Source organism: Hyperolius riggenbachi, chromosome 12 (genome assembly GCF_040937935.1).
Source record: "Hyperolius riggenbachi isolate aHypRig1 chromosome 12, aHypRig1.pri, whole genome shotgun sequence".
Lineage (NCBI taxonomy): Eukaryota > Metazoa > Chordata > Amphibia > Anura > Hyperoliidae > Hyperolius > Hyperolius riggenbachi.
The window spans coordinates 203,056,001-203,080,956 of record NC_090657.1 but is presented as its reverse complement, the minus strand read 5'-3'; the positions used below and the strand labels follow the sequence as shown (position 1 = coordinate 203,080,956).

Genomic DNA, 24,956 nt, shown 5'->3' with positions numbered 1-24,956 from the left:
TTCTATTTCTCAGATAATAGTCATTAAAAATAATGTATATATACAGTAATAGCTGTGCTTAGTCCACAAAAATGAAATAAACCAATCAAAACGAGTTACTTGTGCTGTTTCAATAAAGCAGTCCCCGTATTTTTAAGGTCAGATCTGATTGTGACTGTATATATGATGTGTACACAGGAATCTCTTATATATGTTACGGCCAGAACCCGAAGTTTGGCCACTTCTAGTTCTGGCCGGCCACTTCGGGTTCTGGCCGGCCAATGTGCGAAGTGGCCGCTGCGCTGCGGCCAATGTGAGGAATGGAATGAATCCTGTAACATTCATGTATATTCTGGCCCCAGCGCAGCGGCCAAACCTATCGCAACTTAGTTATTTTAATGAAATTAAGCCGGCGGCTTTTTCTCTGCCTCTTTCTCTCTCCTCCCCCCCGCCTCTCTCTCCTTCTCTTATTATTGGCAGCACTACGTGTCCCCCTCCAGAGTCGTTCGTCGCACCAGGGAAGCCTGCCGTTCCTGCAGAGCGGGGTGCTGGCAGAAGCGATGTCTGCAGCCTCCCCGCTCTGCTCTCCCTGGCGCGACGAACGACTCTGAAGGGGGGACACGTAGTGCTGCCCATAATAAGAGAAGGAGAGAGAGGCGGGGAGAGGAAGGAGAGAGAGAGAGGCAGAGAAAAAGCCGGCGGCTTCATCTGTTTCATTGCCGCCGGCTTAATTTTATTAAAATAACTAAGTTGCGATACGTTTGGCCGCTGCGCTGCGGTCAGAATATACATGAATGTTACAGGATTCATTCCATTCCTCACATTGGCCGCAGCGCAGCGGCCACTTCGCGCATTGGCCGGCCAGAACCCGAAGTGGCCGGCCAGAACTAGAAGTGGCCAAACTTCGGGTTCTGGCCGTAACATATATACTAAATAACATCTATGCTGTAAGAATAAAGCCTGATGTGTAGCTGTGTCACTAATAGAGATGGTCAATGAGATGGAAATAATTCTGCATTGATGCCGATTTATGCAAATGTACGCACTCCCTTTGCTCATGAAATCAAATAATTTGATATGTTGTTAAAATTTGGTTTGGTGACAACAAATTAAAGGGTACCTGAGACGGATGAAAAGTAAAGTTTTATACATACCTGGGGCTTCCTCCAGCCCCCTTCAGGCTAATCAGTCCCTTCGCTGTCCTCCTCCACCACCCGGATCTTCTGCTAATGGTGCGTACAGACATGCGACTATAGTCGTTTAAAACGATCGTTACCGACGGCATTGCCCGACGATCGTTCGTAAAAAGTGCACTAACGATCATTAAAACGACCGACCAACGAGATATGTCGTTGGTAAAGAACGATCCATTCTGCCAGATCTTTTCCAACGACCATCGTTCAAAAAGTAATGTCTGTACAACGATCGGTCGTTGATCGTTCGTTCTCAAAGCTTTGCACATGCTCAAACAGTTCTTTTTGACACTTGTGTTTGAAATCAGTTTATACATCATGTTGCGCACGCAACGCTCGTTCCAAGATCGTTCGTACACGAACGATGTTCAAAGTAGCCTTTCTTCAAACGATCATCGGCCGATACCTCCTTTAACATCGTTCGTCGTTCAGAACGAACGATCGTTATCGTATGTCTGTACGTACCCTAAGAGTCCTGGTAATTCAGCCAGTCAGCACTGTCCGGCCGCATGCCGCTCCCACAGCCAGGAACATTCTGCACCTGCGCAATAGTGCTGCACAGGTGTAGTATGCTCCTGGCGGCGGAGTGTGTGCATGTGCACTACGCCCGACTGGCTCAAGTACCTGGACTCATAGCAGAAGATCTAGGTGGTGGAGGAGGACAACGAGGGACTGATTATCCTGAAGGCGGCTGGAGGAAGCCCCAGGTATGTATACAACTTTAATTTAATCTGTCTCAGGTTTACTTTGTTACACAGTAGTACTATACTCTACATATGCTCTCCCCACAGAGCTGCAGGGAATCCACTGAGAATGCTGTGCACATTGAACACAGAAGTGTTGTCTGTCACCCATAAACCTTGTTCAGATTGTGCATGAAGAATGTGTAATAGAGGAAGAATCTCCTCATTCCCCTGCAGAGTACCTGCACATCATTCTTACATGTACCCAAAGTCACATTGCCTAGGGCCTGATAGATGTTCTTTGTTCCGGTTTGTACCTTTTACAGGTACTCTTACCAAGGACTAGTTTTAGTCTAAAGGGAATAAATATAGTAGTCTACATATCCTTCTCACTTCAGTTGTCTTGTAAAATTCCTAAGCGTTGGCAGTTAAGAGACGAATTTCATGTTACATACTTTTAATCAACAAAATTGTAATATGCAAATTAGAGGAGTCGGAGTCGAGGAGTCGGAGTCGGTGGAATCCTAAACTGAGGAGTTGGAGTCGGTGGATTTTTGGACCGACTCCACAGCCCTGGTTGCAACCAAGTGTATGGAGTAGGTACAAAAATCATCTCCAACTCCTCAGTTTATAAAACCACCAACTCCAGGTACCCAAAATTGCTCAGACTCCTCGACTGACTCCACAGCCCTGGTTGTAACGGACTGCAATGGACGCCGCGCAAAAGGAGCTATTATGTATCACACATACAGATATCTGGAATCTCTAAACAAAATATAAACATATATTTATATTTAAAGGACCACTGTTGCAAAAATCTTAAAATTTAAAATATGTGTAAACATATACAGATAAGTATGTTTCTTCCAGAGTAAAATGAGACAAATTACTTTTCTCCTATGTTGCTGTCACTTACAGTAAGTAGTAGAACTCTGACAGAACCGACAGGTTTTGGACTAGCCCATCTCCTCATGGGGGATTCTCAGGGATTTCTTTATTTTCAAAAGCACTTAGTGAATGGCAGTTGTTCCACTGCCAGAAAAGTGTGCAACGAGCAAGGAGACTGGTGAGCATCTTTTTATACATTTTTTTTTCAAGGAGTGTCTTGATAAAAAAATAAAATGTCAGATTTCTAATATCTACTGCAAGTGACAGCAACATAGGAGAAATGTAATTTATGACTCATTTTACTGCGGAAGAAATATGCTTATTATTTGTATGTGTTTACATATATTTTAAATTTTAAGATTTTTGCTACAGTGGTCCTTTAACACAAACCTGTGAAAACATATCAGTTACCCTGTTGTGATTTTTACTCAAACTGTCCCCACCACTTTCTCCATCACCAAGTTGGTTCAGTTTACAAAGTACCTAGTACAGGTTAGGTTACACTCGCTTGCATTCACTTCCTGTTTTTGGAACGTGGAAGTGGGCGGAAGCGTATTTAAAAAATACGATTCAGTGCATGCGTGCCACTCCGCCGCTGCCATAATTTTTTTAAATCCATGTGTCGCCATAGACCTACATAACTTCCGGCCCGCCACGGGTCGCCGTACGGTAACACAAGTATTTACTAGCATTAAATGGGGCACCACCGGCGCACTGCAACGCAGGCAACGTGATTTAACCCATAGACTTACATTGCACTGTAGTAGCAGTGCGGTAAAATGCCGCAACAACCAAGTGTGAAAGGGGCCTCAAGGTGTTGGAGGCAGAGAATCAACAGGACAGCCAGGCAACCTGCATTGCTTAAAAGGAAATAAATATGGCAGCCTCCATATCCCTCGCACGTCACTTTAGTTGTCCTTTTAACCACTTCCCGACCGCCTAACGCACAGAGGCGGCCGGGAGGTGGACCCCGCAAGGACCGCCGTATAGACAAATGGCGGCGGTCCTTGTAGGGGCATGGGCGGAGCGATCGCGTCATCCGTGACGCGATCCTCCGCCTCCGCCTGGCGTCGCTCACCTGCCGCAACATCCCGCCGGCCATACGGAAGCGCCGGCGGGATGTTAACCCGACGATCGCCGCATCACCCATCACTCCCTCCCTATCACTATCTGTCAACGCTATTTTTTTTATCCCCCCCCTGCCCCCTGCTCCCTCCTGATCACCCCCCCCACCCCTCAGATTCTCCCCAGACCCCCCCTCCCCCATGTACTGTATGCATCTATCCCCCCTGATCACCCGTCAATCACCCCCTGTCACTGCCACCCATCAATCAGCCCCTAACCTGCCCCTTGCGGGCAATCTGATCACCCCCCCACACCAATAGATCGCCCGCAGATCCGACGTCAGATCACCTCCCAAATCCATTGTTTACATCTATTCTCTCCTCTAAACACCCACTAATTACCCATCAATCACCCATCAATCACCCCCTGTCACTTTTACCTATCAGATCAGACCCTAATCTGCCCCTTGCGGGCACCCAATCACCCGCCCACACGCTCAGATTGCCCTCTGACCCCCCCCCTTATCAATTCACCAGTGCATTAATTACATCTGTTCTTCCCTGTAATAACCCACTGATCACCTGTCAATCACCTGCCAATCACCTATCAATCACCCCCTGTCACTGCCACCCAACATTCAGCCCCTAACCTGCCCCTTGCGGGCAATCTGATCACCCACCCACACCAATAGATCGCCCGCAGATCCGACATCAGATCACCACCCAAGCGCAGCGTTTACATCTATTCTCTCCTCTAAACACCCACTAATTACCCATCAATCACCCATCAATCACCCTCTATCACCACCTGTCACTGTTACCCATCAGATCAGACCCTAATCTGCCCCTTTGCGGGCACCCAATCACCCGCCTACACGCTCAGATTGCCCTCAGACCCCCCCTTATCAATTCGCCAGGGCATTATTTACATCTGTCCTTCCCTGTAATAACCCACTGATCACCTGTCAATCACCTGTCAATCACCCATCAATCACCCCCTGTCACTGCCACCCATCAATCAGCCCCTAACCTGCCCCTTGCGGGCAAACTGATCACCCACCCACACCAATAGATCGCCCGCAGATCCGACATCAGATCACCACCCAAGCGCAGTGTTTCCATCTATTCTCTCCTCTAAACACCCACTAATTACCCATCAATCACCCATCAATCACCCCCTATCACCACCTGTCACTGTTACCCATCAGATCAGACCCTAATCTGCCCCTTGCAGGCACCCAATCACCCGCCTACACGCTCAGATTGCCCTCAGCCCCCCCCTTATCAATTCGCCAGTGCAATATTTACATCTGTTCTCCCCTGTAATAACCCACTGATTACCTGTCAATCACCTATCAATCACCCATCAATCACCCCCTGTCACTGCCACCCATCAATCACCCCCTGTCACTGCCACCCATCAATCAGCCCCTAACCTGCCCCTTGCGGGCAATCTGATCACCCACCCACACCAATAGATCGCCCGCAGATCCGACGTCCGATCACCTCCCAAGTGCAGTGTTTACATCTGTTCTCTACCCTAAACGCCCACTAATTACCCATCAATCACCCCCTGTCACTGCTACCTATCAGATTAGACCCCTATCTGCCCCTAGGGCACTCAATCACCCACCCACACCCTCAGACCCCAGCCCTGATCACCTCGCCAGTGCATTGCTTGCATCTATTCCCCCCTCTAATCACACCTTGAGACACCCATCAATCACCTCCTGTCACCCCCTAGCACACCTACCCATCAGATCAGGCCCTAATTTGCCCCATGTGGGCTCCTGATCACTCAGCTAAACCCTCAGATCCCCCTCAGACCCCCTTCCGATCACCTCCCCAGTGCATTGATTGCATCTATTTTCCCCTCTAACCACCCCCTGAGACACCCATCAATCACCTCCTGTCACCCCCCTAGCACTCCTATCCATCAGATCAGGCCCAATACAACCTGTCATCTAAAAGGCCACCCTGCTTATGACCGGTTCCACAAAATTCGCCCCCTCATAGACCACCTGTCATCAAAATTTGCAGATGCTTATACCCCTGAACAGTCATTTTGAGACATTTGGTTTCCAGACTACTCACGGTTTTGGGCCCGTAAAATGCCAGGGCGGTATAGAAACCCCACAAGTGACCCCATTTTAGAAAAAAAGACACCCCAAGGTATTCTGTTAGGTGTATGACGAGTTCATAGAAGATTTTATTTTTTGTCAAAAGTTAGCGGAAATTGATTTTTATTGGTTTTTTTTCACAAAGTGTCATTTTTCACTAACTTGTGACAAAAAATAAGATCTTCTATGAACTCGCCATACAACGGAATACCTTGGGGTGTCTTCTTTCTAAAATGGGGTCACTTGTGGGGTTCCTATACTGCCCTGGCATTTTAGGGGCCCTAAGCCGCGAGGAGTAGTCTAGAAAACAAATGCCTCAAAATGACCTGTGAATAGGACGTTGGGCCCCTTAGCGCACCTAGGCTGCAAAAAAGTGTCACACATGTGGTACCGCCGTACTCAGGAAAAGTAGTATAATGTGTTTTGGTGTGTATTTTTACACATACCCATGCTGGGTGGGAGAAATTTCTATGTAAATGGACAATTGTGTGTAAAAAAATCAAACAATTGTCATTTACAGAGATATTTCTCCCACTTAGCATGGGTATGTGTAAAAATACACCCCAAAACGCATTATACTACTTCTCCTGAGTACGGCGGTACCACATGTGTGGCACTTTTTTACACCCTAAGTACGCTAAGGGGCCCAAAGTCCAATGAGTACCTTTAGGATTTCACAGGTCATTTTGCGACATTTGGTTTCAAGACTACTCCTCACGGTTTAGGGCCCCTAAAATGCCAGGGCAGTATAGGAACCCCACAAATGACCCCATTCTAGAAAGAAGACACCCAAAGGTATTCCGTACGGAGTATGGTGAGTTCATAGAAGATTTTATTTTTTGTCACAAGTTAGCGGAAAATGACACTTTGTGAAAAAAAAACAATTAAAATCAATTTCCGCTTACTTGTGACAAAAAAATAAAAACTTCTATGAACTCACCATACTCCTAACGGAATACCTTGGGGTGTCTTCTTTCTAAAATGGGGTCATTAGTGGGGTTCCTATACTGCCCTGGCATTTTAGGGGCCCTAAACCGTGAGGAGTAGTCTTGAAACAAAAATGACCTGTGAAATCCTAAAGGTACTCATTGGACTTTGGGCCCCTTAGTGCAGTTAGGGTGCAAAAAAGTGCCACACATGTGGTATCGCCGTACTCGGGAGAAGTAGTATAATGTGTTTTGGGGTGTATTTTTACACATACCCATGCTGGGTGGGAGAAATACCTCTGTTAATGACAATCTTTTGATTTTTTTTACACACAATTGTCCATTTACAGAGGTATTTCTCCCACCCAGCATGGGTATGTGTAAAAATACACCCCAAAACACATTGTACTACTTTTCCCGAGTACGGCGATACCACGTGTGGCACTTTTTTGCACCCTAACTGCGCTAAAGGGTCCAAAGTCCAATGAGTACCTTTAGGATTTCACAGGTCATTTTGAGAAATTTCGTTTCAAGACTACTCCTCACGGTTTAGGGCCCCTAAAATGCCAGGGCAGTATAGGAACCCCACAAATGACCCCATTTTAGAAAGAAGACACCCCAAGGTATTCCGTTAGTAGTATAGCGAGTTCATAGAAGATTTTATTTTTTGTCACAAGTTAGCGGAAATTGATTATAATTGTGTTTTTTCACAAAGTGTCATTTTCCGCTAACTTGTGACAAAAAATAAAATCTTCTATGAACTCACCATACTCCTAACGGAATACCTTGGGGTGTCTTCTTTCTAAAATGGGGTCATTTGTGGGGTTCCTATACTGCCCTGGCATTTTACGGGCCCTAAACCGTGAGGAGTAGTCTTGAAACGAAATTTCTCAAAATGACCTGTGAAATCCTAAAGGTACTCATTGGACTTTGGGCCCTTTAGTGCAGTTAGGGTGCAAAAAAGTGCCACACATGTGGTATCGCCGAACTCAGGAGAAGTAGTATAATGTGTTTTGGGGTGTAATTTTACACATACCCATGCTGAGTGGGAGAAAGATCTCTGTAAATGGACAAATGTGTGTAAAAAAAATTAAAAAATTGTCATTTACAGAGATATTTCTCCCACCCAGCATGGGTATGTGTAAAAATACACCCCAAAACACATTATACTACTTCTCCTGAGTACGGAAATACCACATGTGTGGCACTTTTTTGCAGCCTAACTGCGCTAAGGGGTCCAAAGTCCAATGAGCACCTTTAGGCTTTACAGGGGTGCTTACAATTTAGCACCCCCCAAAATTTCAGGACAGTAAACACACCCCACAAATGACCCCATTTTGGAAAGTAGACCCTTCAAGGTATTCAGAGAGGGGCATGGTGAGTCCGTGGCAGATTTCATTTTTTTTTGTCGCAAGTTAGAAGAAATGGAAACTTTTTTTTTTGTCACAAAGTGTCATTTTCCGCTTACTTGTGACAAAAAATAATATCTTCTATGAACTCATTATGCCTCTCAGTGAATACTTTGGGATGTCTTCTTTCCAAAATGGGGTCATTTGGGGGGTATTTATACTATCCTGGAATTCTAGCCCCTCATGAAACATGACAGGGGGTCAGAAAAGTCATAGATGCTTGAAAATGGGAAAATTCACTTTTTGCACCATAGTTTGTAAACGCTATAACTTTTACCCAAACCAATAAATATACACTGAATGGGTTTTTTTTTAACCGAAACATGTTTGTCCACATTTTTCGCGCTGCATGTATACAGAAATTTTACTTTATTTGAAAAATGTCAGCACAGAAAGTTAAAAAAATCATTTTTTTGCCAAAATTCATGTCTTTTTTGATGAATATAATAAAAAGTAAAAATCGCAGGAGCAATCAAATAGCACCAAAAGAAAACTGTATTAGTGACAAGAAAAGGAGCCAAAATTCATTTAGGTGGTAGGTTGTATGAGCGAGCAATAAACCGTGAAAGCTGCAGTGGTCTGAATGGAAAAAAAGTGGCCGGTCCTTAAGTGGTAGAAAGCCCTAGGTCCTCAAGTAGTTAAAGAGAGACAGGATTGCAATTGAGAGCTTGATATGTGGGAAGTATTAGTGCTTGTTACCCATTGCAACTAGTCATTGGTCTTTTCTTATTTTTAAAACCGCAATACAAAAAAAAAAAAAAATACAGCTGGAAAAATGACACGCAATTCAGGGGAACCAGGAGTCATTGTCCTGTACACGGGGAAACCAAATCCAGGACACGGACTTTCTCCCCCTATGTACACCAAACAGAGGTTTAAAAGACAATTGTAGTGAGTAAACTAGGGAGGCCGTCATATTTATTTCCTGTTAAACAATACCAGATGCCTGGCAGCCCTGCTGATCTATTTGGCTGCAGTAGTGCCTGAATCACACCAGAAACAAGCATGCAGCTAATCCTGTCAGATCTGACAACAATGTCAGAAACTCCTGATCTGCTGAATGCTTCTTCAGGGTCTATGGCTAAAAGTATTAGGCAGAGGATCAGCAGGATAGCCAGGCAACTGGTATTGCTTAAAATGAAATAAATATGGCAGCCTCCATTTAAGTTTTCTTCAAAGGACAATTAAAGTGAGAAGATAATGAAGTATTATTAGTCTGGAAATTAAACAGGAAAACATTTTGAAAGCAAAAAACCTTCTAATCAGATTTCAGACAAATATATATAGAGAGCCATACCGTATATATTGACTGACAGATCTAAAAATAAAGTCACAAATCTGAAGCGGAAATAAACGTATGAGATAATTAATTCTATGTGTAGTACATGTAAGAAATAGAACATTAGTAGCAAAGAAAAAAGTCTCATGTTTTCCAGTACAGGAAGAGCTAAAACACTTGAGTTATCTGTGCAAAAGAGCTTCTCTGAGCTATTAAGCCCAATCTACACGATACGATTCTTTGTGCGATTCGATTACGATTCTATTTACGATCCGATTAAATCCAACATGTCCGATAGGGATTCGGTTCAATTCGATTTGCCATTGCAAAACAACGGCAAATCGAATTGAATTGCATCGAATCCCGATCGGACATGTCGGATTTAATCGGATCGTAAATAGAATCGTAATCGAATCGTACAAAGAATCGTATCGTGTAGATGGGGCTTTAGACCGACTTAGTCAAAGATAGTCCTGTTTTCTGAAAAACTTAGACAGCCAAGAAACAATGAGAAACATTTTGAGATAAGGTTTTACTGCAGGAAAGTTCAAAGGGTCATTCATTCTGCTCTGTTATACAGCAAAAAATAAATAGAGTGTGGTTTCTAAACTGCAAATGTTACAGAATGGTGCAATGTTTTTAATAAAGTTATATAAATCAAAATGAAACTTTTCTTTGCTCCTAATGTTCTATGAATTATACGTTCTATACATACATTCATTATCTCAAGTTTATTTTCGCTTCCGTGTTACTGTAATTTACAATAAACTCTGCATGGGAGAGTTTGCTTAGATTGCTAACCTTTGTTAGCGCAGGAAAATGTATCGAAATGCCATTTACACTGAATTGCAGATTATAGGCAAGGGAAAAAAGGTATTTGAAAATATATTGCAATAACTGATTGAACTTGGGGAATACAGTTGTTTTATTCAATATTATAACAATTACTATTATAATAATATTTAATATTTTGTGCCTTTTTCTTTAGAGAGTGGTAATATTGACTACAATGACTTCCATGTACTGTATCTGTAAATACATTTACCTCAAAGACAAAGCAAAAGAAATATATTTAGAATGGAAATTCTTACAATTACAGTGTAAAAAAAAACTGTTGAGACTTATTACTGCCACAAACATTTTCACTAGTCTACTTTAGGGGACCCAGCAGGAAACCTTACAGGGATCAGTTCATAAATCGCAGCACCCTCTACAGCTTGAAGAGTTAGGATTTGCCCAATAGTGTGGCAGTGGTTTACTACAACCTATCTGAAACCTAGCAGTTGGAGAGGCGTACGTTAAAAAAGGGCGTCGGGGAAAAAAGGGCGCAGAGTTTTAAACGATAAGCATGAATAACGTTTAAAAAAAATTGTGCTATATTTCGTTTAAAAATAATGTTTTATAAAGTTATAAATCATTAAATAATGTGTATGAAATCGGCAATTGTAAAAACGTTAATCTTCCCGGTTTAAAAAAAGTGAAATGTTTAATAATGTTTTATATAAGATTAATAAGAATTTTACTAAAGCTATACCTAACCCTACTCTCATACAGAACCCTCCCTGTACCTACCCCTAACCCCTAGACCCCCCTGGTGGTGCCTAAACCTAAGACCCCCCCTGGTGGTGCCTAAACCTAAGACCCCCGCAGGTGGTGCCTAACCCTAAGACCCCGCAGGTGGTGCCTAACCCTAAGACCCCCCTGGTGGTGCCTAACCCTAAGACCCCCCTGGTGGTGCCTAACCCTAAGACCCCCCCTGTGATAAGCATTAATAACGTTTGAAAAAAATATTGTGCGGTTTTTCGTTAAAAAATAATGTTTTAAAAAAGATTGTACTGTTTTTCGTTTAAAAATAATGTTAAAAAAAATTATAAATCATTAAATAATGTGTAATCATGAGAAGCAGTTATAAAACAGTAAAAGTCTCCGGGCGCCGCTTGTAAAACGTTATTTTTCTCCGGCGCCCTTTTTTACTGTTGGGCGCCCATTAAACGATATTTAGTATGGGAGTGAATGGCGGCGCCCTTTTTGTCCACTTGCCTCAGGCGCCCGAATTTACTGTTTCCGTTGGAGAGGGTGCTTGTCCACCCAATCATGATACTGGAATTTCCCTATGAGGTTAACTGCTGGGTCCCCTAAAGCAGACTAGAGCCATAAAATTAGTGTCCCCCCTAAACTTGGTTTAAAACATGGATGAAACTATTTCCACAGCTTGTAGTTCGTAGGCAGTATAGTTACGTTCTGAGAAAGTCAACTACATGCTGTAATCTGTAGTTTTATGGCAGGCAGTGTAGCAGCATGCTGTGACTTGTAGTTCTATAGCAGAATAGCTATGTTGAGGAAAAACAGCAGTAAGCCATGCTGAGACTTGTAGTTCTATGTCAGGCAGTATAGCTAGCCTGCTGCACAGCATTGATGAGTATAAATTCTTGATATGAAGCCTCATGCTGAAAACGCTTCACCAGATGCTGGGAATAGTAGTGTTACAGCACGACTCAAGAGCCTGTGGCCAAGTCTACAGCTGGTAGGGCATGCTAAGATCTGTAGTGCCTCAGGCTGGTAATTAGCCACACAGGCAGAGGAGGAGCTGGACAGACACAGACAGGGCACAGCAGGGAGCATAGCATGAATAGTATCCCCTCCCCCTTGCCATACATTATACCTTATTGTTTCAGCAGATCCACAGTCACCACAGACAGGAAGCCCAAAGTGGAGACACAACAGCGGCTGCCACTGGCTGCAGCACACCTCACTTCCTGTGTCCATGGCAGAGGATTCTGGGAGCTGTAGTATTCCTTGAGCAGTCAATGCCATACAAACCTAATTTCAAATAACCTGTATATTCTGCAGCCGGATAAGACAAAAGAAAAAAACTGAAATTAAATTCCTCTTTTTAGCTCCACTTTGTATATTTTTTTAACAATACATTTTTCGGGAATTTTAATGAACTGCAATAACTACATAGCTCCCAACTGTCCCTCTTTCGGAGGGACAGTCCCTCTTTGGGAGCCCTGTCCCTTTTTCCCTCCTCATTTGTCCCTCTTTCAGGACTGTGTCCCTCTTTTTATGTAAATATATATATATTTCTCTACTAAAAAATGTGTTCGATTGACTCTAAACTTTATTCCAATCCTTTAAATTGATATATTACTATTTTTAAAATGTTAATATGAAGGAAAATGAACCAGGATAGAAAGGACCAGGGTGGTTTGAATTATAAAACAACATATTTTTCTTATGAAATCTTTATGGTATGTGTGACTAGGGGTGTGACTGGGTGTGGTCAGGGGTGTGGCATGGGCGTGGCTCAAGTGTCCCTCTTTCTCATCTCAAAAAGTTGCGAGGTATGAACTAATGTTACTTTAGGAATACTTTTAATTAATGTACCATTTTTTTTTTTTCAATGCTCAGCCTCCTTTCATTTTTTTTTTGCTTAGCTGCTCCCAAGGTTTTTAATTTGGGTTAGGTCACTTGCCCTGAGGTTTGCCTCACCGTGGCGCAAGTGTCTAGTTTAATATACTTTGCATGCAAACCATATTGGAAGCTAAAGTTCCTCCTAGTTTAATAAATGTTAGCACTTGTCTTGGATGCAGGGCATGCATTTTTCAGTCTAGCAGAGGCGGTGTATGCCTGTGCGATTAACCATTCAATTGCAGCATGTGTTTAGGGACGCGCAGCCTTTCCCCCCACCTTTCCTTTCATTTTTAGTTTATTTGGCAACAATTTTTCATTGATCAGCAATTTACAAAATGTGGTACATTGCACATCTGTATTTTTTGTAATCAATATATTTTAAATACCTGGCTGTTGGCTTGGTCCTCTAGCTCCTTGTTGCCAGCAGAGTCTGTATTTCTTCCTCAGTGTAGGTCATACCATCTGATCCCACCCACTTCCTCCTCCTAGTCTCCTGCTAGTACCTTAACTAGAGATGATCAATAAGATGCTAATAATTGTGGCTTGCTTGCACATATAATGCAGCTTTTATGCAAATTTAAAATGTTATAATAAAAAACCAACACTGTGGTTGCAATACAGTGCTGTACTGCATATGATGGCTAGTGAGGAAATCGGTATAGTTACAGAAAAATACCAGCTACTGATTATTTAACAGCTGTATCGAAGTTTGATCACAACTATGGTGATACTTCTTGTTCCTACATACAGCTCTCTCTGTCACTTCCTGCTTGTGTCCCACCTATCTCAGCCCTCCTCATCAGCGGAAGCCCCGAACACTATTACACACCATCCTACATAAACATAAATCTAGTTACCCAACTACATCTTTCCTGAACACTACAAAACCAGCCTCACCACATTTTTGAAATAGAAAATAAGGTCTGGGTTTGGCACAAATATCCAAGTATAAGGTTCATGAAGAAGTAATAAGCAAAAGTCAAAGTTCTATACTTGCACAGATCCCCATGATCACAAACAATTTTTAGAACCACAATATGGACTTCAGCATAAGCAATGAAAGAATTTTAATATTATATATAAGTGTATACATTTGCAGGAGTTAAATGTATTACTGCATATTCCTGCGTATAAGACTACTTTTTAACCCTTGAAAATCTTCTGAAAAGTTGGGGGTCGTCTTATACGCTGGGTGTCATTGATGCGGGGTGATACGCCCTATCCTGTTACCGCCTCTCAGATCTCCCTGCTGAGGGAGCGCAATCTATTCTTCCATACCGCTCTGATAAACAGGTAGACAAGGAGAGTTGACCAGTCTACTTAAAGGGGAACTTTAGCCTAAACAAACATACTGTCATTAAGTTACATTAGTTATGTTAATTAGAATAGATAGGTAATATAATCTCTTACTCGCCCTGTTTTAAAAGAACAGGCAAATGTTTGCGATTCATGGGGGCTGCCATCTTTGTCATGGGGGCAGATATCTTTTTGGTTGAAAGGAGGTGACAAGGAGCAGGAGACACAGTTCCAACTGTCCTGTGTCCCGATCACCCCTCCCAGCTGCACACGCTAGGCTTCAAATGTCAAATTCAAAATGTATAAAAAAAAAAAAAAAATTACACCAAACCAGCAGAACGAGAGCAACAACATCAGAAATCCCATCATGCTTTGCACAGCATCAGGGGAAAAAAGCCTGGGCAGTTTTCTTCTGTGCAGCTAAAAATGAGGCTTGGATAAGAGAAACAAAGTTCTGATGCTGTGAAACTGTTAAAGAAACACCAGGCCTTTTCAGTGCTGCTGATTCGATTTTTAGTCCGGAGGTTCACTTTAAGGAGAGTTGACCAATGCAACAAGTCAATTGATGATATACTGTTATATACTGGGTAACACATACAGTACAGCACCAGTATCTGTTCATACACAGCACCAGTACATGATTTTTTTTTTTTTATTTTAATTTGGTGTGCGTTGGAAGAGGGGTAGTCTTATACGGCGAGTATTTCTCAAACTCTATATTTTAACTGGAAAAGTTGGGGGGTCGTCTTATACGCCGGAATACACGGTACATGTATTTATGCAGGCATATTATTTATTTATTTATTACTGGTATTTATATAGTGCAAATATCTTCCGCATCACTTTACAGAGTATACAGTGGCTTTCAAAAGTATTCGGCCCCCTTGAAGTTTTTCACATTTTGTCACATTACTGCCACAAACATCAATTTTATTGGAATTCCACGTGAAAGACCAATAAAAGTGGTGTAACCGTGAAAACCGTGTGCGTAATTATTCAACACCTTGGTCTGAGTGCAGTCAGTTGCCCATAGACATTGCCTGATGAGTGCTAATGACTAAATAGAGTGCACCTGTGTGTAATCTAATGTCAGTACAAATACAGCTGCTCTGCGACGGCCTCAGAGGTTGTCTAAGAGAATCTTGGGAGCAACAACACCATGAAGTCCAAAGAACACACCAGACAGGTCAGGGATAAAGTTATTGAGAAATTTAAAGCAAGCTTAGGCTACAAAAAGATTTCCAAAGCCTTGAAAATCCCACAGAGCACTGTTCAAGCGATCATTCAGAAATGGAAGGAGTATGGCACAACTGTAAACCTACCAAGACAAGGCTGTCCACCTAAACTCACAGGCTGAACAAGGAGAGCACTGATCAGAAATGCAGTCAAGAGGCCCATGGTGACTCTGGACGAGCTGCAGAGATCTACAGCTCAGGTGGGGGAATCTGTCCATAGGACAACTATTAGTCATGCACTGCACAACGTTGGCTCCTATGGAAGAGTGACAAGAAGAAAGCCATTGTTAACAGAAAAGCATAAGAAGTCCTGTTTGCAGTTTGCCACAAGCCATGTGGGGGACACAGCAAACATGTGGAAGAAGGTGTTTTGGTCGGATGAGACCAAAATGGAACGTTTTTGGCCAAAATGCAAAATGCTATGTGTGGCAGAAAACTAACACTGCACATCACTCAGAAAATACAATCCCCACTGTCAAATATGGTGGTGGCCGCATCATGCTCTGGGGTTGCTTCTCTTTAGCAAGGACAGGGAAGCTGGTCAAGTTGATGGGAAGATGGATGGAGCCAAATACAGGACAATCTTGGAAGAAAACCTCCTGGAGTCTGCAAAAGACTTGAGACTGGGGCGGAGATTCACCTTCCAGCAGGACAACGACTCTAATCATAAAGCCAGGGCAACAATGAAATGGTTTAAAACAAAACATATCTATGTGTTAGAATGGCCCAGTCAAAGTCCAGATCTAAATCCAATCGGGAATCTGTGGCAAGATCTGAAAACTGCTGTTCACAAACGCTGTCCATCTAATCTGACTGAGCTGGAGCTGTTTTGCAAAGAAGAATGGGCAAGGATTTCAGTCTCTAGATGTGCAAAGCTGGTAGAGACATACCCTAAAAGACTGGCAGCTGTAATTGCAGCAAAAGGTGGTTCTACAAAGTATTGACTCAGGGGGCTGAATAATTACGCACACCCCACTTTGCAGCTATTAATTTGTAAAAAATGTTTGGAATAATGTATGATTTTTGTTCCACTTCTCATGTGTACACCACTTTGTATTGGTCTTTCACGTGGAATTCCAATAAAATTGATTCATGTTTGTGGCAGGAATGTGACAAAATGTGGAAAACTGCAAGGGGGCCGAATACTTTTGCAAGCCACTGTATATAGTCTTGTCAACTGTCCCTCAAGAGGGGCGCACAATCGAATGTCTAAAAGTATGTATAGTGTAGTGTATGTATTGTAGCCTATGGACAATTTAGGGGGTATCCAATTAACTTATCTGTATATTTTTGGGATGTAGGAAAAAATTGGAGTGCCCGGAGGAAACCAATGCAGACACGGGAAGAACATACAAACTCCATGCAGATGTTGGCCCCAGCTAGGATACGAACCTGTGACCCAGCACTGGAAGGTGAGAGCTAACCACTATGCTTCCGTGCTGCCCATGCTTACGAAGACCTGACCTCATTTCACAACCCACTTTAGATATGTCATACCACTGTTAACCACACCTACTAGGCCTGATCCATGGAAATAGCAGATTAATATTTGTATACATATGCAGTGACCAAAGGTTGAGTCATATGGGGCATTCCCTCACTGCTGACGTTCTCTCTCATCTTTTATGAAAGTCCCTTTCCTTCCATGCTACATGTATCAGCGACTGATATATGTAGCTGGTAAACAGTACAGAAGATCACCTCTTATTGCAGAAATTTAAAGTCATTGGTAAATACAGTTTATAATAGTGGACTAAACTGACTCTGCAACGTACCATGAAGCATAAGGCCAGGTTAACAGGCAGGGAAAAAAACGATCAGTTCACGGATCCTAAACGATCCAAACAGATACAATGTTAACCTATGGATCCGTACACATTGGCCTGTTAGAATGGATTTGTTCCACATTATTCAAATTTGGTTCTACAGCAATATTTCCAGACCATTGAGCCCAGCGGAAAGGAAATAAAAGATGAAACTCTGCACTTTTATTTCCGGAACGTTTCTTCACACTAGTGAAGAAACGGACTGTTCTACTGTTCTAACCAGCAAAATTCACTTTGGCGATGGGGGCCTGGGGGGGGGGGGGGGGGGGATCTGGGAAAAGGAACAGAAGCAACTGAATGGCAACGGAGTGAAAACTGATCCGATCGACCGTTAATCAGATCAGTTTTCACAGATGTTTGCCACTTAAAGCCAGTGTCAACCAGGCCTAAGAGTTTATCCATACAAAAAAAAACAGTTATTCATTGTTGTCAGTGTAGATAACACGACACTGTCAGGTGAATACTGTATATTTATTGCTCTTGTGTGAAATACATTAAACAAAATGCACAGCTGTTATGACATACCATCATGCACCATAGGGGGAGAAACACGGCCAACAATTGTTTCCCCTTCCGATTCTTCCAGGCCAAAGTGTGCACAAAAAATGCAAGGTATTCACCAGACAGTGCAATGTTATCTACACGGACTCCAATTATATTTCTTAATGCTGTGACACTGAGCATGCCAGACCAGCCTAGGAACTAAACATACCAAAAAACCAGCAACTCAGTCTTTGCACTGACAGCTGAGCGCCTGCCGGTTGTGCTTCATTGTTCACTGTAGTACGTGAATAAAAAGCTTGTTACAGATAAATCCAGGTGAAATCCCGGATCGTTTTAAAGTCTTACTTGATATTTATAACTATTCAGGGATCTGGATATACTGGTTCAAATCCTTGGTATAATAACCCATCAAATTGTTTAGCCAACCTTGTTTTCCGTTTAAGTGTAAACAAGCCTTAACAGTTTTACTGTACATTCTGATGGTGACATGACATTATTTTAAAATATGGTTAAAAACAATACATCAACGATCTGTATCCTAATTTAAAGAGAAACTCCGACCAAGAATTGAACTTTATCCCAATCAGTAGCTGATACCCCCTTTTACATGAGAAATCTATTCCTTTTCACAAACAGACCATCAGGGGGCGCTGTATGACTGATATTGTGGTGAAACCCCTCCCACAAGAAATGAGGACGTGGTAATCCTGGCAGTTTCCTGTCTGTGAACCTTGTTGCATTGTGGGAAATAGCCGTTTACAGCTGTTTCCAACTGCCAAAAAAGCATGCAGCAGCTACATCACCTGCCAACAGTAAAAACGTCACCATGTGATAAATGTCAAAGTAAATCAGGGAGAGGAAAGATTTTACAATGGGCAAACACTGACTAAATCATTTATACATAATTATTGTAAAAATGAAGCACTTTTTTATTACATTTTTTTCACTGGAGTTCCTCTTTAAGATATATCATTCTGCACTACCATTTTAATGCTTCTTGGAATTCCCCTCTTAATCATCTGTTCAAGCTAAACACCAGGAATTTCCAGTTGCTTACAGCCTGAACCTTTGACTTGGTTATAGCTTACTACACACGGAAACAGTGCAGAAAAAAACATGAGTGAAAAAAATAAAAAGCATAAAAAACCCTTTCCAGGAGAGAGGGAGAGGGAGAGGGAGAGGGAGAGAGAGGGAGAGGGAGAGAGGGAGAGAGGGAGAGAGAGAGAGAGAGAGAGAGAGAGAGAGAGAGAGAGAGAGAGAGAGAGAGAGAGAGAGAGAGAGAGAGAGAGAGAGAGAGAGAGAGAGAGAGAGAGAGAGAGAGAGAGAGAGAGAGAGAGAGAGAGAGAGAGAGAGAGAGAGAGAGAGAGAGAGAGAGAGAGAGAGATGTTCACCAGAAATATACATCAGAATAAAATGTACTTGTACTGTGTTTCTGCTCACATCATTGGTGCCCTACACCACCCTTAGCGAAAAGGGGAAGAAAAATAATACATTGCAAAGTGAAGTTAAAGAGAACCCGAGGTGGGGTTCTGACAACAAAATCCCCATACAGAGGCTGGGTCTGCCTATAGAGCCCAGCCTATGTTGCTATTCAGATTCCCCCTAAGCCCCCCCTGTGCTCTGCGAGACCCCATAAATTACAGCCGCGCTGCCGACACAGAGCGTGTCAGAGCGGGAGGTGTTTACCCCCTCCTCTCAGTCTCGGCGCTCCCCCCCACGTCCTGCATCGCTCCGGTCCCCGCCCTTTCCCTTCCCTCCAATCAGCGGGGAGGGAAGGGACATGGGTGGGACCGGAGCGATGCAGGAGGCGGGGTAGCGGCGAGACTGGCATTACGGAGGTAAACACAGCCCGCTCTGACACGCTCTGTGTCGGCAGCACGTCTGTAATTTATGGGGTTTCGCAGAGCACAGGGGGGGGCTTAGGTGGAATCTGAATAGCAACATAGGCTGGGCTCTATAGGCAGACCCAGCCTCTGTATGGGGATTTTGTTGTTAGAACCCCACCTCGGGTTCTCTTTAAGTAATAGAAGAGAGATCAAGAAAATATTGATCTTAGCCATGTAATGTTTTTATATTGTTTGATCAACAATCAGCCTGCACGTCAACATCTTTACTACTGGCAGACATGAAAAAAAAAAAACAGCACCAACTGCCATTATCTATAACCACACCCCCTAACAATGTGATTTTTTTTTTTTACCTGGCGTTCTATTAAGATCGCCAGGGCGGCTGCGGGAGGGTTTTTTTTAAATAAAAAAAAAAACTATTTCATGCAGCCAACTGAAAGTTGGCTGCATGAAAGCCCACTAGAGGGCGCTCCGGAGGCGTTCTGATCGCCTCCGACAGCCAAAAGTAACACGGAAGGCCGCAATGAGCGGCCTTCCGTGTTTTGCTTACTTCATCGCCATGGCGACGAGCGGAGTGACGTCATGGACGTCAGCCGACGTCCTGACGTCAGCCGCCTCCGATCCAGCCCTTAGCGCTGGCCGGAACTATTTGTTCCGGCTGCGCAGGGCTTAGGCGGCTGGGGGGACCCTCTTTCGCCGCTTCTCGCGGCGGATCGCCGCAGAGTGGCGGCGATCAGGCAGCACACGCGGCTGGCAAAGTGCCGGCTGCGTGTGCTGCACTTTATTTGATGAAAATCGGCCCAGCAAGGCCTGAGCGGCACCCTCTGGCGGTAATGGACGAGCTGAGCTCGTCCATACCGCTAAGATGGTTAATAGACATACATATGCGCAGAGGGAGAAACTGGTTGCTTGGCAGTTGGAAACAGCTGTTATTTCCCACAATGCAACAAGGCTCACAGACCAGAAACTGTCATGACCTAGGTCCTGACATCACACTGTGGGAGGGGTTTCATCACACTATCACCCATACTGACCCCCCCCCCCCCCCCCCCCCCCTTTAGGCTCTATTCAAGGAAATATGATTTCTCATGGGAAAGGTGGGATCAGCAGATTGTTGAAGTTCAATGCTTGGTTGCAGTTCCTCTTTAAAGGGAATCTGAGGTGAGAGGGATATGGAGGCTGCCATATTTTTTTTTTAAACAATACCATTTACCTGGCAGTCTTCCTGATCCTGAGTCTCTAATACTTTTAGCCATAGACCCTGAACAAGCATGCAGTAGATCAGGTACTCTGACTCAGGTTTTACTGGAATAGCCATATGCTTATTCCAGGGTTTTGACTCAGATACTACTTATGCCAGAAGATCAACCGGGCTGCCAGGTAACTGGTATGGTTTACAAGGATATAAATATGACAGCCTGCATATCCCGCTTACCTCGGGTTCTCTTTAAATTGAGAGTTTCTTTATGTGTTTTTCAACATATATCTAAAAGCAGAAATAAGAAAGCTTAGCAGAAGTTTTTTCTTCTCTCTCTCTCTCATGGCTGGTACACATGGGGGACCGTTGTAGCTGGTCGTTGGCACACAGGTGGTGCGCGCACGACAGCTCGGCGACCGCTCCGCCTGTGCGACAGCTGTCTACATGTCTCTGTCCAAAGGCAGAGACGCGGCGGAAGCTGTCGCCGAAGGTTTGCCGCCCCCCCCCCCCCGCCGGAAACTCCATTCCCAAGCATACACAAGGTGGACTAGCAACAGTTGGGGAGACAGAAGTCACCGTGCGATTGAACTTTCCAATCACACGGCAACTGCGGTCTCCGGCGACAGTTCGGGGTGCATGCCTCATACACACGGACGACCTGTCGCCGCAACGTGCTCCTGCCATGTGTTTGCGGCGACAGTTGTAGCCTGTGTGTATGGGCCATTAAACTTGGTTGATGTGGTGTGCTAACTCCCATTGAACTCCTGTGATCCTCAGCTACAGAGAGTGCCATTTCTGTTCAAAGTCAGTCAACAAGTCTGTTTTTCTTTGTCAAGCATGAAAGCAGTGAAAGTGAAATCACTAACTTCTAGGCAGTTAGTAAATAGTTAACATGTTATGGAATGACGCCTTACAGCCCAGCCTAACATCACTCAGAATATACTTTCATTTTCACACTTTGTATTTCCCTCCTGCCATGGCTGCTGTTTTTCTACGAGATGAACTGAACTGTTCCATCTGTCTCAACACTTATGTGTGCCCTGTGACACTGAAGTGTGGACACAGCTTCTGCCAGATCTGTATTGACCGATTACTGGCCAGCCAGGAGGAGTCGGGAGTGTATTCTTGTCCAGAGTGCCGAGATGAATACCAGAAACGTCCTGTCTTGAACAGGAACGTAACACTGACTAAAATAGCTGACTGTTTCCTATCTACTCATCCAAGGCAAGTGGATCCAGATATAAGCTGTATTTACTGTATAACAAGTACATCGCCTGCTGCCAAGACTTGTCTTCTGTGCGAAGCTTCATTGTGCGACAACCATCTCTGGGTTCACAACAAGTCTCCAGAACATGTGTTAACAGAGCCAACAGCTTCGCCGGAGAAGAGAAAATGCCTCAGCCACAAGAAGGTCTTGGAGTTTCGCTGTACTGAAGATGATGTTTATATCTGTGCCTCCTGCAGGTTGGTTGGTGATCACCGGGGACACCAAGTGGAGTCACTAAATGACACAGCTGAAAAAGTGAAGGATAAACTGAGAAATCTTCTTGAGATACTCACCTCAATGAGAGACCAGATCGACAGAAATCTCCAGAGTCTATTGGAGGACAAAAGAAAGGTAGAAGAGGAAGTGTTTGATGTTACCGTACAAGTCACAGCATTGTTTTCAAAAATCAAGAAGCAGATGAAAGTCCTGAAAAAGAAGGTCCTGGGTGAAATCTCCAAAGAGTCTCAACAGAGGACATGTTCATCTTCCACACTAATAAGGCAGATGGAAACCAGAAAAAAGGAACTAAATAATAAAATGCTTTACTACAATCAAATCTGTCACATGACCGATCCCATGATGGTCTTAAAAGAACAGAATTTGGACAAAATTGACCTCTCCAACAATGAGGAGACAGACAACAGGAGCAAAGAAGTACAAAGACAAAACTATGCAGGTGACCTGAAGGCAGGACTCATCTTTGAGAGTTTACGGAAAGTATGTAAGATTGTGACGGGCTTAAGTTTACAAGATGTTTTTTCCCAGCCTGCCAAGATTTCAATGGACATGACTACAGCTAGCAACAGCGTATGTATATCAGGTGACTTAAAGATTATTTCGGGAGGTGACACAAAAGAAAACAACCCTGTTAGCGCCTCACGATTTCAACATTATCCTCAGGCTTTAAGTACTGAGAGTTTCTCCTCAGGAAGACATTACTGGGAGGTGGACGCCAGTGCACAGGGGTTGTGGAGGGTTGGGATGGCATATGCAAGTATAAAAAGGGAAGGGGACGAGTCTGTCATTGGCTATAGTTACAAATCTTGGTGCTTGTGTGGCGACATTTATGGTTACTTGCTGAGGCACAATCAATATGTAATTAAACCACCTGCTGGCACTTCCTGTAACAGGTTTAGAATATACCTGGACTATGAGGCTGGACGTTTGTCCTTTTATGAACTATCTGATCCCATTAGACATCTCCACACCTTCACCACTTCCTTCACCGAGCCCCTCCATGCTGCCTTCTTTGTGTTCGACTCTTGGCTTCAACTGAGCTAGAAATAAAGTGGATGCAAAACAGAAGGTATTGCAGAAGGTTGGAGTAAGCATATGATGTCTCCCACAATGCCTCACTGCTGAATATGAAAAATCATCCCTTTGTTGCCCCTAGGAGTTCTGGTTCACCATGAGCTTGCTGGGCGATCTATAAATGAAAGTGTAATAAGAGAAAGTTAGGAATTCCTTGAAGTGTTTATCTAGGTTTGCTGGTCTACATTTGTGCACATATGGCATGTTTTAAAAAAAGGTTAAGCCACCAATGTTTTAAACATAAAGAAAAAATAAAGGATACCTGAAATGGCATGTGGCATAATGAGATAATAATGTACTGGTGTATGTGAAGTCACAGTTCGGCTTAGAACTAGACCATGTTCATTTTGAACTGTAAAGGTTAACCACTTGCCGACCAGGGGATTTTTCAGTGATCGGTGCAGCGTGGGCTCTACAGCCCGCAGAACCAATCAGGAGTGCAGCAGGGCGATCAGACTACTACCCTTTTTTCCCCACTAGGGGGATGTCCTGCTGGGGGGGGTCTGATCGCCGCCGGCTGCATTTGCTTAGCGGGGGCTCTTCAAAGCCCCCCTCCGCAGCGTTCTCCGCCGTCTCGCCCGCTCCCTCCCTCTCCCCCTGTGAGCTGCACAGGACGGATTTCCGTCCTGCGCATTGAAGGATAGGCTTCAGCCTATCATAGGCCGGCGATCCCCGGCCAATCAGAGGCCGGGGATTGCCGATCTGCCTTACGGCGCTGCTGCGCAGCAGCGCCGTATGATGTAAACAGCGGGGATTTCTTCCCCGCCTGTTTACATTTTGCCGGCGAGCCGCGATCGGCGGCTCTCCGGCTGTTCACGGAGACACCCTCCGTGAACTGACATCGAGCGGCCGTTTCCATGGAAACCCTCAGACAACCAGTTTACGCTAATTGGCGTTAGCTGGTCGTCAAGAGGTTAAAAATCTGAGGCCCTTATTCAATTAACTTTTTCATCTGTAAAAATAAAAATTTACCCACAGTAGACTATCATAGTTCAAACTAATACATAGTTAGGATTGTTGTGGCTGAAAAAAAAAAAAACACTACATCAGTGCAGCAAATAGTCCAGTACTTCAACATGTGCCTGTATGGGAGCTGAATAAGTAAAAACGGTCATCATGTACCTGAGACTCTGAAAACTTTAAAGGGAAATGTTAATGTTTAAAGAGAACCTGTACTGAGTAAAAATATTTAAAATAAACACATAAGGTAAATTCAAATGAACATTACATAGTTACCTTGCCATCAGTTCCTCTCAGAAGCTCACCATTTTCTTCTGACAATAATCCCTTCCAGGTCTGACAATATTTTGTCAGATCTGAAATATATCAGTTGCTGTCAGTAACATATCAGTTGCTGTCAGTTATAGCTGAGAGGAAAACTGATGTACCAGGTAATGTCCATATTTCCCTATGGCTCAAGTGGGCGATGTTACAGTTTAACTGTGTGCTGACCAGAAAGCTGTTATGGGTAATTTAATTTTCAGTTCAGGTTTTCTTTAAATTACATATGACTATGG

The 24,956-nt window shown here is 43.7% G+C and overlaps 2 protein-coding genes across 2 annotated transcripts in view; one reads left to right on the top strand and one right to left on the bottom strand.

Annotated features, from left to right (window-relative positions):
- LOC137542407 (zinc finger protein 718-like) overlaps positions 1–12,270 on the bottom strand; it is a 56,185-nt gene extending 43,915 nt beyond the window's left edge. Inside the window, exon 1 of the mRNA XM_068264297.1 lies at positions 12,204–12,270. The gene's annotated coding sequence lies outside the window, so the exon portion shown is untranslated. The remainder of the gene's footprint in view (positions 1–12,203) is intronic.
- Positions 12,271–21,837: 9,567 nt separating this feature from the next.
- LOC137541026 (E3 ubiquitin/ISG15 ligase TRIM25-like) lies at positions 21,838–23,409 on the top strand. The gene has a single exon (XM_068262173.1). The coding sequence runs from the start codon at positions 21,838–21,840 to the stop codon at positions 23,407–23,409; it is 1,572 nt and encodes a 523-aa protein (XP_068118274.1).
- Positions 23,410–24,956: the final 1,547 nt, after the last annotated feature.

Excerpts from the sequence above, each read along its gene's own strand:
- LOC137541026 (XM_068262173.1), top strand. The coding sequence starts at position 21,838 with ATGGCTGCTGTTTTTCTACGAGATGAACTGAACTGTTCCATCTGTCTC.